Genomic DNA, 14968 nt, shown 5'->3' with positions numbered 1-14968 from the left:
AACAAGAACTTTCCTGAGTGGTAACCAATTACCTTTAAGCACCAGAGCTTAGTGAAAATTCATAAATGTTAAATTCTGTGCACAATATAAGAATTACCTGATACCTACCAGTGAACTTGGAGGAGTGAGATTGGACTGTGAATCAAAGAATTTTTTTGAAAATATAGACATTACATACATGTGCACTTAAATTTTAGAAGGGGGTTACCGTAAATATTCTTGTATAATGCAAAAAATTTTGTACCGAAATTCGAGCTCAAAGTTGGGAGATGGGGTTACTATTTTAACAATTTTTTTCTGCCAGGTTGAACAATAAGTTCATTAGCAGCGCCGCCCGGGCGGGCCGGCAGCGAGGCCCGGGCGGGCGAGGGGTGGGGGTCATATTATACACAAGGGTAAAATTTTTCTCCTTTTTTCCCCTCAAAAATGGGGGGGGGGGGTAGTCAAATTGTACATGAAATGCATCATACACAAATATTTACGGTAAGTTAGGTTAAGAGTGATAAGTGAAAGTTTGATCCTGTTTTTATGTTTAAAGAAAATTAAAAGCAACTTTTCTTTAAGTTACCATTTGTCTTTGTGAATTTTTATTGCTTGCTGCTGGGTTTTGGAGTCCTCTGGGCCCATAACATAGGGGAAGGAAAAAAAGTTTTAACCCTTTGGACTCCACCCATTTTTAACCTTTCATAATATATACTCCAGATTGTCTTAGTTAAGTGGCTTACATGGCAGTTATTCCAGGTGGTTTGACGACTCTTGCAACCTCTCAATGTCTGCTTGAAAAAGCCATTCAAAGATTATGTGTGTGAGGAATGGAACACATGGATGATGAGTGCAGAACCTTTACAATAAAGTACAATAAATGCTTGGGAATAGAACCTGCCCCAGAAAACTGTGACATGGAGTATATGCCCTTGTTTGTTGTCCCAGAAAACCAGGACAGAGTCCAAGCCATTAAGCTGCAGAGAGTATGGATAGGACAATTAGAGTACCTCTGATAGGATGAGACACAATTCCAGCCCTCTAGTCAATTTGCTCACAGAGGCAGTTAGAGAGGCAAAATGAACCAAAGCGGAAATGAGAGCAGGGAACAAGAGACAAAATGTAAAAGTTGAAAAATAGGGTTCTGTGGGACAGAACCAACCAAGTCAAGCTTCGTCAAATGAGAGAAAAAATCCAAGTAATATCACAGAGGGATGAGTTACAGCAAAAAGTGACCACCAGTGATACAAAAAAAAACTCATAAGAATGTAGAGTTCAAGACAGTCAGGAAAATTGTAAAATGTCAAGATAGGAAGTAGAGTATTGATCCACAAGTTGATCTTTGTGTCAGTGATAAATCACACCACAATTCATTCATTCATCAAGATGATAAGAAGTAAGTCAAGATGATTTAATTTAAATTGATATAATCAAGCCATTTATTAAAAAAGTCATAGTGAATTCAGTTATCATTCTGCTGACACCAGAAAGAAGGCACGTCGGCACTATTATTACACTACTTTTTACTTGCATGATGTTTACTGTGAATCTGTACTATATGTATTTTGCATTTATTATCCCTAATTTAGTGCAACTACTGCTGTTTTCTTATTCTTTGTGAAATACCTGCTCAGCTGCAGCAAGAATTTGTGTGCTTATGGAATTGGAGCATCAGTTTCCCTGATGCCACTAACAATGAAAGAATGCCTGTTACCACATGCATAGATAATCCAAACCGACAGTTTTAAAAACCATTACTGGGGAAGAAATACGAGTATTCAGGAAATGTAAGGGGCACGTCAAGTACAACGAACAAACACTAAAGCAATTACCCCTCTATATCGTAACTGCCAAGGAGCCAGCGTTATTTGGGCACGATTGGCTAAATCAATTAGATTGATTGGAAGAAGATAGGAACAGTAATCAGCCAAAAGAGAAAGGAAAATCAAGATGAACACAAAAACAAGTCACAGAACCCAAACTGGCTCAAATCTTGAAACATTATGAAACAGTATTCGACGAAGGTTTGGAAAAAATACATGGAGCTTGAGCCAGGTTCCATTTGAAACCAGAAGCAGAACCCAATTTTTACAAACCCAGAGCCATATGTTTCACAATAAAGGAAAAAATTAAATTGGAACTCAATAGATTGGAAAAAGAAGGAATATTAGAGAAAATTCAGTACTTTGAATGGGCAACCCCAATCATGCCAGTATGGAAAGCAAACGGAGAAAAATGCATCTGCGGAGATTACAAAATAACCATTAAACAAATTCCAGAACACCCAATTCCAAGAGCCGAAGAATTATTTCAAACACTAAATGGAGGACAAAAGTTAATGTAACTAGACCTGTCACAAGCCTACCAACAGGTGGAAATGAACAATGACTCACGGAAATCTGTGACTATCAACACACATTTGGGATTATTCACATATACCAACATGCCATATGGGATATCTACGACACCAGCCATATTCCAAGCGATCATGAACAAGCTACTACAGGGATTCAAGGTCGGCTACTACCTGGATGACGTCATCATTACCAGCAACGGTGATGCAGAACATCTAGCCAACTGGGAAACAGTTCTAAACAGGCTTTATGGAATAGCCACGCAGATGCCTTCTTCCACTTACCACTCCCACATATAGAGCAGAACAAAGCAATCATCAAATGAACATCAGAAGTGACAGCAATATATCAAGGTCATTACAACAAAATTGATCAGCAAGGAAACCCAAAAAGATGCAAGAATGTTCTACTTCACAAATAATGATTGGCCAGAAGATTAGGAAACGTCAGAAGAAATGAAACCCCTATTATGCCAGACATGGGGAACTATCGATGCCTGCTATGGGGAACCAGGACTATCGTCTCCAAAAAGTGGCAGAAAGAAGTCTTGGCTGAACTTCACAATAACCACCCAGGGATAGTGTAAATGAAAGCACTCACCGGAATGCATGTCTGGTGGCCTTCCACAGGGAAGGGCATCGAGCACACGGTCAGGAGATGCAGCATGAACCAGGAAGCACAACCCAAAGCACCTCAAGCAGAAGCAAACCCATGGAAATGGCCGTCACACCGTGGGATCGTGTCCACATAGACTTTGCAGGGCCATTTATGGGAGAGAATTTTCTGATAGTAGTCGACGCATACTCCAAATGGCCAACAGTAACACACAAGACTGTGGGTCATAGCATTGAAAAAGTATTCAGATTGCGTGGATTACCCATAGAACTAATTTCCAACAACATCCCACAATGTGCATCAGCAGAATTTAAAGAGCGCATGTGCAATAATCTGCACTATATCATCCAAGAATAAATGGAGAAGTAGAACGTTTCATACAAGCTTTCAAGAAAGCCACAAAGATTAAACGAAATGCAAACTTGTCATGGACCCATAGTACTGCCAATTTCTTGCTGGGATACTGAAATACACCACACTAAACAACCAAAAGGACATCAGCAGAACTAACATTCAGGAAAATTTTTAGGACCAAACTATTGGCGATACACCCAAACATCAGCCTCAGATTGCAACAACTTCCTCTAACAAAAACCCTAGATCAGTAGAGGTGGGCGAACCAGTTTTGGTAAGAGACCACTGTTTCAAAAGAACCCCATGGGTACAGGGAGAAGTCCTGAAAAAGTTCAGCCCATATTCATTACACATTCTAGTGGGAGACAGGATATGAAAAAGATACATCAACCAGTTAAGAGCAGTGGAAAGTGCTATGACACTTGAGGCTGAGGCAGTAGACACACAGAAAAGCCAACCCTGAAATAGGAGGAAGCATCTCCACCACTCACTGGCATGCAGAGAGATGGCCAGATCAGCATCTGAAAAAAGAATACCTTCAAGAGGGGCACACGAAACCAGAGACCATGCAAGCAGTCCTCCAACACCAGAAAGACTCTCAAGATCTTCACCACTGCCCAGCTATATCCTACCCAACGAACTGGAATCGCTCAAGCCAAAAGCACCCTTAAAACAAAAGGAAGTCCAGCTGATGCCATCCCACTCCACAGATCCAAAACAGGACAGACACCCGCCAGAACGACTCAAGGACTATGTGCCATAACCAGTATATAAAAAAGGTTTGGCACTGTTCAGCATTTTATTTTCTTTCCAAGGGATGCTCTATAACCCTACATAACCAAAACTCAGCATCCCACCACATTATGCATGTTTCCCTAATTTATTTTTGTTTTTTGGTTGGGGGAAACAGTGTTAGGTATGACATCATCATGTGTAGATGATGACGTGGGGATATGCTTGTTAGAACACCAATTTAGAATGTAGTAAAGTGCCTGCAGTGTCTTTTCCTATTAAGAAGAATACTAAACATAATACTATGTACATTGTACAATATATACAACAAACTCATTATCAAATTACAGGAGTGAAATTAAGTTCATAATCCTAGTTTCTAAAACTCTTTCATTTGTCATTCATCTTCAACAGGTTCCAGAAGATTACAGTATTTTTAAAATATATAAAGAGTAAAAGAGAGACACTGGTAGATAGAGTACTGATTGAAAATGATGCTGGAGAAATTATAATGGGTAAAGAGATGGCAGGGGAACTAAATTAGTATTTTGCATCAGTCTTCACTGAGGAAGACCATAGCAATATAGCTTTTAGTCAGAGGTCTCAGGGAATAGAATCAAGTACAGTAATGCTTAGCAAGGTGATTGGTCTAAAGATAGTCAGGTCTCCCAGACTGGATGAGTGCACCCATGGGTTCGAAAGGAGGTGACTTTGGAGATTGTGGAGGCATTGGAATTGATTTTCCAGAAATCAATAGACTGGCATGGTTCCAGAGGATTGGAAGGTCATAAATGTAATTCTGCTGTTTAAGAAAGCAAGGAGGCAGAAAAAAGGAAATTATAAGCCTATTAGTCTGACGTCAGTGGTTGGAAAGTTATTAGGGTCAATCCTCAAAGACTAGGATATGAAATACCTCGAGGTGCATGGCATGACAGGTCCAAGCCAGCATGGTTTCATAAAGGGAAGATCCTGCCTGACCAACCTATTGGAATTTTTTGAGGAAATCTCAAGTAGGATGGACAAAGGAGAGGCTGTGGATGTTGCGTATTGGGATTTTCAAAAGGCCTTCGATAAGGTGCTGCATAATAAGATGAAAGCCCGTGGAATTACAAGAATGATGCTAGATTGGGTGGAGCATTGGCTGATAGGCAGAAAGCAAAGGGTAGGAATAAAGGGATCCTGTTCTGGTTGGTTGCCGGTTACTAATGGTATTCCACAGGAGTTGGTGTTGGGGCCTCTTCTCTTTACAATGTATATTGATGAATTAGATTTATAGAGTGAATGGTTTTGTGGCCAAGTTTACAAATGACACCAAGATCAGTGGTGGAGTAAGAAGTGTTGAAGAAACTGAAACTTTTCAGAGACTTGGACAGTTTAGGAGAGTGGGCAAAGAAATAGCAGATGAGATACAATGTCGAGCAATGTATGGTTATACACTTTGGAAAAGGAAATAAAGAGGCAGATTATTATTTGGATGGGGAGAAAATTCAAAATTTGGAAGAGGAAAGAGACTTGAGGGTCCTTGTACAGGATAACCTAAAGGTTAACCACCAAGTTGGATCGGAAGTAAAGAAAGCAAATACTATGTTGGCATTCATTTCAAGGGGAATAGTGTACAAGAATAAAGAGGTGTTGATGAGACTCTACGGGGCACTGGTGAGACCTCATTTGGAGGACTGTGTGCAGATTGGGCCCGTTATCTTAGAAGGGATGTAATAATGTTAGAAAGAGTACAGAGAAGATTTACCAGGATGATTCCTAGAATGCAAAGGCTAAAATCTAAGGAGTGTTTAGCAGCTCTTGGACTGTATTCATTGGAGTACAAGAGAATGAGAGGGGATCTCAGAAACATTTTGAATGCTAAAAGGATTGGACAGAGAAGACGTGAATAATATTTTTCCCTTGGTGGGTGAATCCAGAACAAGAGGGCAGTCTTAGAATTAGAAGGTACCCATTTAAAACAGAGAGGAGAGATTTCTTTAGTCAGAGGGTCGTGGATTTGTGGAATTTGTTGCCACATACAGCTGTGGAGGCATGATCATTTGTTGGAGGGGTGGGGGGGGGGGGGAGTTTAAGGGGGAAATAGATAGGTATCTAATTATTCCAGGTATCAGGGATATGAGGAAAAGACCAGAACCTAGAACTAGATGTGAGAATAGTTTAGCGCAGGGTGGATTTGTGGAGCACACTCAATGGGCCAAATGGCCTACTTATATTCCTTTATCTTGTGATCTTGTGTTAACTTGTGAATAGCTCACTTTCTTCTACCATTGAATCACAATTAAAATTTAGACATTTTCATTGCAGGAACTTTTCTTATTCTGCTTTCACTTGATTGAGGATCATGAAATTTCCTTGAAAGGTGCAACTTTCAAATGAAAGTACTGTTTGTGCGATATAGCAGTCCATTCAATTCCAAATGAACACACAAGCAATAATACAATTCTTCATCAGACCCATGACTGTATTCATTAGTTTAAAGCTAATCAAGAAATGGTTTCACAAACTTCAATGAAAGCCAGTGCAGAATATCAACAATTTTTTTTTTTATTTTTGTAGGTTTTTTTTTATAAATCACAAATAATTTGGACAACCAAAAATTAAAATTTGAACTAGGAAATTGAGCTCCTATGGAATACAATTCAAGGCATCCATAAATGGAGGGAGGGGGGGAGGGGAGCCAGGATATGTGTGACACTGAAAGACAGCTGAAATAAGCAGGAGAAACTTGGAAGAAACAAAGCTCCAGAGTGGCAGATGGCTGGAAGTGTTATCTGTCTGATGTTTCTCTTAGAATAAGTGGAACAGAAAGGAACTCTGTGATAGCCTGAAAGAAAGAGATTATCATCTGGAGAGCCCTGATGGGGCAAGTTTCATCAGTAAGACATTGAGGTGACTAATGGTGGCACCTCAGTTGTGGAAATCCTGGAACAACAAATATCTCTCTGCAAACCCTACGAGAACCTTCCTTAGCGGTTAACCTTTACCTTTTGAGCACCAAAGTCTGGTGAACGTTATACATGTTAAATTCTGTGCACAGTACAAGAACTCCTTGCAACCAATGAACTTGGTAGAAAGAGAAATAAGATTGAACTGTGAATCAAAGAACTTTTCTTCAATTTACACACACATTACATACACGTGCGCTTAGAATTAGAAGGGAGTTAATTTGGGTTAGTTAAGTTAATAGAGAAGTTAGTTTGATTCTGTTTTCATGCTTAAAGATAATTAAAAACAACTTTTGTTTAAGTAACTACTTGTCTTGGTGAATGTCCATTGCTGCTGAGTCTTGGGGTCCTTTGGGCTCGTAACACCTGCTTACTTTTCATGAACTACTATAAATAAAAATAATAATGTTGTAAAATGGTTATAATATGAATGTTTGCACTAAAATGTTGCCAAAAAATTCTAAATTTCATGACTTGTTCATGACAAATTCTGATTCTTATTCGTACTAACAAGAGAGAGTGCAATACTGGATCTCCTATAAGGGAACCAGACAGGACAGGGGACAGAAGTATGCGTAGGGCAATATTTTGGGTCCAGTAACCATAATGCCATAAGTTTCAAGTTAATTATGGAGGAGGATAGGTCTAATCCTCGGGCTCAGATTCTAAACTGGAGAAAGGCCAATTTTGAGGAAATGAGAAAGGATCTAGAAGGCATGAATTGGGACAAACTGTTTTCTGACAAGGATTTGTTCAGTAAGTGAATGGCATTCAAAGGTGAAATTTTAAGAGTACAGAGTTTGTATGTTCCTGTTAGGATTAAATATCAAGTTAACAGGCACAGGGTGCCTTGGTTTTGGCGGAATATTGGGATTCTAGTTAAGGTGTCTAGCAGGTATAGAGTACAAGGAGCAAATGAGATACTTGAGTAGAAAAATGCAAGAAAAAAAACAAGAGGGAAAAGAGGGCTAAAAGAAGACTTGAGGTGGTTTTGGCTGATAGGGTATCAACAAGTATATTAAGAGCAACAGACAAAATTGGACCCCTTGAAGATCAGAGTAGTCGGCTATGTATGGAGCCAGAAGAGATCTTAAATGTTTTTGCATCAGTGTTTAATCAGGAAACAGGCACAAAGTCTACAGAAGTAAAGAAAGCAACCAGTGAGGTCATGGAACTAACACACATTAAAGAGGAAGAGGTGCTTGCTGTCTTAAAGCATACAAGGGTGGATAAATCTGCAGGGCCTGACAAGGTATTCCCTCAAACCTTGACAGAGGGGAGTGTACAAATTACAGGGGCTTGGCAGAAATATTCAAAATGTCCTTAGCCATAGGTGTGGTGTTAGAGCAATTGAAGGTAGCTCATGTTGTTCCGTTGTTTAAGCAATGCTAATGCTCCAAATGTAACCCAGGAAATTATAGGCCAGTGAGCCTAAATATTGGAAGGGTCCTAAGAGATCAGTTATACAAGTACTTGGATAGGCAGGGACTGATTAAGGATAGTCAATATGGCTTTGTACATGGTAGGTTGTCCTTAACCCGTCATAGGTTTTTTTGAGGAGGTAACCAGGAAAGTTAATGAAGAAAAGGCTGTGGATGTTGTCTACATGGGTTTTAGTAAGGCCTCTGACAAGGTCCTACATGTAAGATTAGTCAAAAATGTTCAGACACTCAGTATTCATGATGAGGCAAACAGGAGAAGCCAGAGAGTAGTGGTAGATGATTAATTCTCAGTCTGGATGCCTGTGACTTGTGGTGTACCTCAGGATCAGTGCTGGGACAATTGTTGTTTGAAACCTACATCAATAATATAGTTGATAATGTGATAAATTGGATTAGCAAATTTGCAGATGACACAAAGTATGGAGGTGTTGTGGACAGTGAGGAAGACTTCAAAGCTTGCAGAGGGATCTAGACCACCTTGAAAATGGGCTGAAAAATTGCAAATGGAATTTAGTGCAGACAAGTGTGAGGTGTTACTTTTTGAAAGAACAAAAAAGGTACGACATGGTAAATGGTAGGGCACTGAGGAATGCAGTTGAACAGAGAGATCTGGGAAAACATATAAATTTTCCTAAAAGTGGTGTCACAGGTAGATAGGGGTGTAAAGAGAGTTTTTGGTATATTGGCCCTCATAAATTAAAGTACTGAGTATAGGAGTTGAGATGTTGTGGTGAATTTGTACAAGACCATATTTGGAGCAGTTTTGGTCACCTAATTACAAGAATGACATCAATAAGATTGAAAGAGTGCAGAGAAGATTTACTAGGATGTTGCCCAGATATCAGGAAGGGAGTTTCAGGGGAAGGTTAAACAGGTTAAGACTTTATTCCCTAAAGCATAGAAGAATGAAGGGAGACAGATGTATACAAAATAATGAGGCATATAGATAGAGTTAATGAAAGTAGTTTTTTTTCCACTGAGGTGAGATTCAAATGAGGGGATAAGGGTAAGGGTGAAAGGGGAAAAGTTTATGGATAACATTGGGGGAACTTCAGAGAGTAGTGGGAGTATGGAACAAGCTGACAGCTGAAATGGTGAATTCAGAAATATTTGAACATGTACATTGATGGGAGGAGTATGGAGGGCTATGGACAGGACGCAGTTCAATGGAACTAGGCAGAATAGTTCAGCGCAGTCTAGAAGGGCCTGTGTTAGCTACCAACATCCATTACAAAGCTACCAACTACCTCAGCTACCCTGACACCTTTCATAACTCCACTCCATTGTACATACTGCAATGAGATATTCATACATGTTTCTTCCTAAACCATTGTTAACATTGCCTTGCCCATTTCTCATAATTCTGTTCTCAACCCTTCTGCTCTGTGATAGAACAAGGTTAGAAAACCCAAAGTCCTCACTTTCCATCTGGCCAATCTCTGAATTATTCAGATCATTCTCGACAATTCTGCTGCATTCAAAAATATTACACGACCAAACATGACCCACTTTCACATCACATCTCCTAGTCCATTCCCAATTGGTTTAAGGTAACTTTCCCTTACAATTGTAAAGGATGCATGTGAAACATGCATCTTTTGCCCCGCTTCCCCCACCATTTCAGGGCCCAGATATCCCCAGGCAAGGTATTCTTGCTTAGTGTCTTTTCTCTTTCACATCATCATGGACTGAAATCTCAACTGTGACTGTTCGATTTCCCCCACATCTGCTTCAACTCTTCCTCTCAATCAGGACAATGGCTTTCCTCATCATCACCTTCCACCCCAAATGCCTCCACACTCGACAGATTCTCCAATTCCTCTCAGCCAACTCAGCCACAGTTATAGGTGTAACAGAGTATAGCAAGGAGCTAACTACACATCACACTGGGGCATGGTGTTGAGTATGACTGTAAAAGAGATCATGTTACCAATCCCCACTTTTATATATAAACAGAAATACTAATTTTAAGATTACTTGTTACAGAAATTAGTGTGCAGATAAATCTCAGTATTTTTCAGAAAATTTAGGTTGAAGAATAAGGACTACACAGATTAAAATCCATGATTTTGCAAAAAAAATTGAAGTATCTTTAAAATCATGAATCTTCAACAAATCCAAAATTGTTTTGACTTACAAGGAGTGAAGAAAAAAAATTCACAGGACAGATGTACAAATTTACATTACAACTTTCTGGACATTCTTGAAATGTTCAATTTTTTTTTAAAAAAGCAGAATAGTCACTACAGAAGCACAGGGTTGAAGCACACCTCCTCAAACAATGGGATAATGGAAAAATGCAATCTATTAAGTGATGTTGGATGAGTGATTAATTAAAATGCTGAATCAATTAATATACGACTCCAAGTAATAGGAGACGTTGAAAGACCTACTCTTTAGATTTAATTGCTTTCTTAAATTTAGATTAAAATAGGCATTAATTTGAGAGTGAAGATGGCATAGTAATTGAATAATTTTCTTGTCTGTCAGAAAAGGTATATTTTTGCTTTGCTTACACACGAGTAAGAAGTCAAACCTTATTCAATCACCCTCCAAGATTTGTCACCTAAAACTGCTAAGTGCATAATTTATCATAGGATTCAAAATTATCCTACAAGGAAAAACTATCAATCATAAAGGCATGCAATGAATGACATTCAAAGACAATTTGATTAAAGTCGACATGAAAGAATTACAAGTAATATCCTTATAAAAGTCACATGGACCTACGAACAAACTATCCAGCGGCTTGAAGTCAACCCAATGAAAGTCAAAAAATGTGCATTTTGGGGAAATATTTAGAAGGTACAATGTAACAATACATTGAAGCAAACTGCTTCATGCTTGCCTGAAAACATTCCATTGAATCACTCTCCACACTGTTGAAGCTTTGTTCATGAAACTGGGCAAAATTGATTCATAATTCAAAACAGTATTGTGGTCATTGATCTCCCGATTTCAGCTCTTTTTAGAAGATGTCAGGAAGATAATTCAGTCTGGAAAAAGCAGACAAAAAAATACACAGATGAACAACAGGTCGCAATTTAGCAGGAAAAATGACAAATAGGTGGATTATCTTTGAATTTTAAAAGCAAACAAGATTTTTCCAAATTATCTCCTTCTTGAAATGAAATAAAAATAAGTTCAGAATTTTACAAGAAGTATGGAATAGAGTGACAATAAAGTATCAAACATCAGAGAACCCCTCAATAGTAATGTTTGATATTAATCAACAGGTGAATCATTGGCAAAAGATATACCAGGGAGAAGGGATTTTTTTTTCAACTGCTCATTTGTCAGGATGTGGTAAATTCAACAGTGAAAGGGGAGTAAATAAATAATTTGGTCAGGACATTGTATCAGATAAGGAGCTTTGACTGATGAGCAAAAAAATAATCAGTGAATGGAAACTATGGCAAGCAGGGTGAAAACTAATCCTAAAGAGTTCTACAAATATGTTAATGGTAAGAGGAAAGCTAGAGACAAAATTGGTCCCTTAGAAAATCAGAGCGGAAAACTGTGTGTGGAGCCTAGAGGAATGGGGGAGATATTGAACAGTTTCTTTTCTTCGGTATTCACTAAGGAGAAGGATATTGGGAGATGTGAGATAAAAAAAAGCAAATTGGGTAAATATGGGGAACATAGAGATTACAAAAGGTGTAGTTTTAAGTCTTTTGAAGAATATAAAGGTGGATAAGTCTCCGGGACCAGACGGGATCTTCCCCAGGACATTGAGAGAAGTGAAGGAGGAAATAGCAGAGGCTCTGGCGGTAGTTTTCCAAATGTCATTAGATATGGGGATAGTGCCGGAGAATTGGCGCATTGCGCATGTGGTTCCGTTATTTAAAAAGGGTTCAAGGAGGAAGCCTGGCAACTATCGGCCTGTAAGTTTGACGTCTGTGGTAGGTAAATTAATGGAGAAAATTCTTAGAGATAGTACTTATAAACATCTGGATAGACAGGGTCTGATCAGGAGCACTCAACATGGATTTGTGGGAGGAAGGTCATGTTTGACCAATCTGATTGAATTTTTTGAAGAGGTGACTAGGAATGTGGATGAGGGTAGCGCAGTGGATGTTGTCTATATGGACTTCAGTAAGGCCTTCGATAAGGTACCACATGGAAGGTTAGTTAGGAAGGTGCAGTCTTTAGGTATAAATTTTGAGATAGTCAAATGGATTGAACATTGGCTGAAAGGGAGAGGCCAGAGAGTGGTAGTGGATAATTGTCTGTCAGGTTGGAGGCCGGTGACCAGTGGTGTGCCTCAAGGATCTGTATTGGGCCCAATGTTGTTCGTTATATACATTAATGATCTAGATGATAGGGTGGTGAATTGGATTAGTAAATATGCAGACGATACTAAGATAGGTGGAATAGTGGATAATGAAGAAGGTTTTCAAGGATTGCAGAGGGATTTGGGCTGCTTAGAAAAGTGGGCTGAAAAATGGCAGATGGAATTTAATGCTGATAAGTGTGAGGTGCTTCAGTTTGATAAGAAGAATCAGAATAGGACATACGTGGTAAATGGGAGAGCATTAATGAATACAGAAGAGCAGAAAGATTTAGGAGTAACGGTACATAGTTCCCTGAAGGTAGAAACTCACGTGAATAGGGTGGTGAAGAAGGCTTTTAGTATGCTGGCCTTTATCAATCATTGCATGGAATAAAGGAGTTGGGAGGTGATGTTGAGATTGTATAAGACATTGGTGCGGCCTAATTTGGAGTTCTGTGTGCAGTTCTGGTCGCCTAATTATAGGAAGGATATAAACAGAGTGGAGAGAGTGCAGAGAAGGTTTACCAGAATGTTACCTGGGTTTAAGCATCTAGAGTATAGGGAGAGATTGGACAGATTATGTCTTTATTCTTTGGAGCGTAGAAGGTTGAGAGGGGATTTGATAGAAGTATTTAAGATTATGAAAGGGATAGACAGAGTGGATGTGGATAGACTATTTCCATTAAGAGGAGGAAAGATTAAAACAAGAGGACATGAGTTAAGAATTAAGGGGCAGAGGTTTAGAGGTAACATGAGGGGGAACTTCTTTACTCAGAGAGTGGTAGCCGTGTGGAATGAGCTTCCAGGAGAAATAGTGGCGGCGGAGTCAATTGTATTATTTAAGAAAAGGTTGGACAGGTATATGGATGAGAAGAAGATGGAGGGTTATGGGCATTGTGCAGGGAGGTGGGAATAGAAAGGGGTGTTTGGTTCGGTGCGGACTAGAAGGGCCTAATGGCCTGTTTCCATGCTGTAATTGTTATGTTATGTTGAGACCATGCATGGCTGTTGCAAAACACCCTCAGTGGTGAAAAGTCTGTTTCATGTGCAATAGCTTTTTGTGATTAATCATATTAGTACAATGATTAGTTACAAGATTGCAAAAAGCATCCTATACTGTCTTGCAGCATATATAGACACTTCATCTTAGACATGTTCCAGTCTATACCAATCTCATTTGTTTGTATTTGGTTCATGGAATAATGCTGTAAATCAATGGTTCTCAACCTTTTTCTTTCTATTCACAAACCACTTTAAAAATCCCTATGCCATTGGTGCTCTGTGATTAGTAAGGGATTGCTTAAGGTGGTCAGTGAGTGGGAAGGGAAGGTTGAGAATCACTGTCCAAACCCAATTGTTACTGAAATATTTTGCTTGAGAAAATTGATCATTGGGTCCATTTCCTTTGGAGTTATGAAACTAAGCACATAACAAATCAATTAGATGAGATTAAAACAATTTTTCAATCTTTTTCTTTCCACCCAAATATCACCTTAAGCAATCCCTTACTAATCACAGAGCACCTATGACATAGGGAATACTTAAAATGGTATGTGAGCAAAAAGAATAAAGTTGTAAAGCTGTAAATATATTTACTGCTGTAAATATAAAATAATGTCACAAACATGAAGGTGTCATCTCCAATAATAGTTCCAAATGGACAATGGCCAGCTTGTCAGCCAGAGGAAATTCATAACATCTGCTTAGTCTGTGAAATGTTGCTAAATTTTATCTCCTCCCCTCCACAACCCAAAATGCTCATCTCAGTTCTTGCCCTTCATCATCAACACACTAAGTTTCTCATTCCCTGCCCAATAACTTACTTTCTCGTAACCTTCCCTCCACATCTTAATTTTGCTCACTAATCTTCCCTCTCTACTCCCTCTTTATTGATCATAATTCTATAATTCTTCACTTTTCAGACAACTTTAACAAAGGTACCCAAATCATTTTGTGTATAAAAGTGCTGGAGAACCAGGCTGGTTTTTTTGAAATTTCAACAAGTGGCTTCTAATACAGAAAAAGTGTTGGAGGTGGAAGAATCCGTTAAAGAATTGCAAGAATGTGAGAGGGAGTTAGAGAGGAGAGTAGATTATTTGGAGAACCAAAGTAGAAGGAATAATGTGAAGATTGTTGGTTTGTCAGACGGTATGGAAGAACAAGATCCTCTTCATTTTTTTTTTAACCGAATGGATTCCACAAATACTGAGGCAGAAATTTTTCTCTGGAGGTCTGGTATTGGAAAGAGCTCATAGAACCTGAAGAAGA

General features: G+C 39.0%; 1 protein-coding gene across 15 annotated transcripts in view; it reads right to left on the bottom strand.

Annotated features, from left to right (window-relative positions):
• The window catches only part of LOC138755133 (arf-GAP with SH3 domain, ANK repeat and PH domain-containing protein 1-like), a 479430-nt gene that overhangs the window by 262425 nt on the left and 202037 nt on the right, over nucleotides 1-14968 (bottom strand). For 2 of the 15 annotated variants that reach the window (XM_069920511.1, XM_069920510.1), the window contains one exon: nucleotides 11276-11423. The exons of 12 other annotated variants lie outside the window; for them this stretch is intronic. In XM_069920511.1, coding sequence (XP_069776612.1) covers nucleotides 11276-11290 — 15 coding nt within the window. In that variant the 5' untranslated portion in view covers nucleotides 11291-11423. Of the gene's footprint in view, nucleotides 1-7294; nucleotides 7476-11275; nucleotides 11424-14968 lie in introns of those variants that run through there. One more of the 15 variants, XM_069920507.1, reaches the window with a different exon arrangement.

This window comes from Narcine bancroftii, chromosome 2 (assembly GCF_036971445.1).
Source record: "Narcine bancroftii isolate sNarBan1 chromosome 2, sNarBan1.hap1, whole genome shotgun sequence".
Lineage (NCBI taxonomy): Eukaryota > Metazoa > Chordata > Chondrichthyes > Torpediniformes > Narcinidae > Narcine > Narcine bancroftii.
Note: the sequence above shows the minus strand (reverse complement) of the source record. Positions and strands in the feature narration are given on the sequence as shown.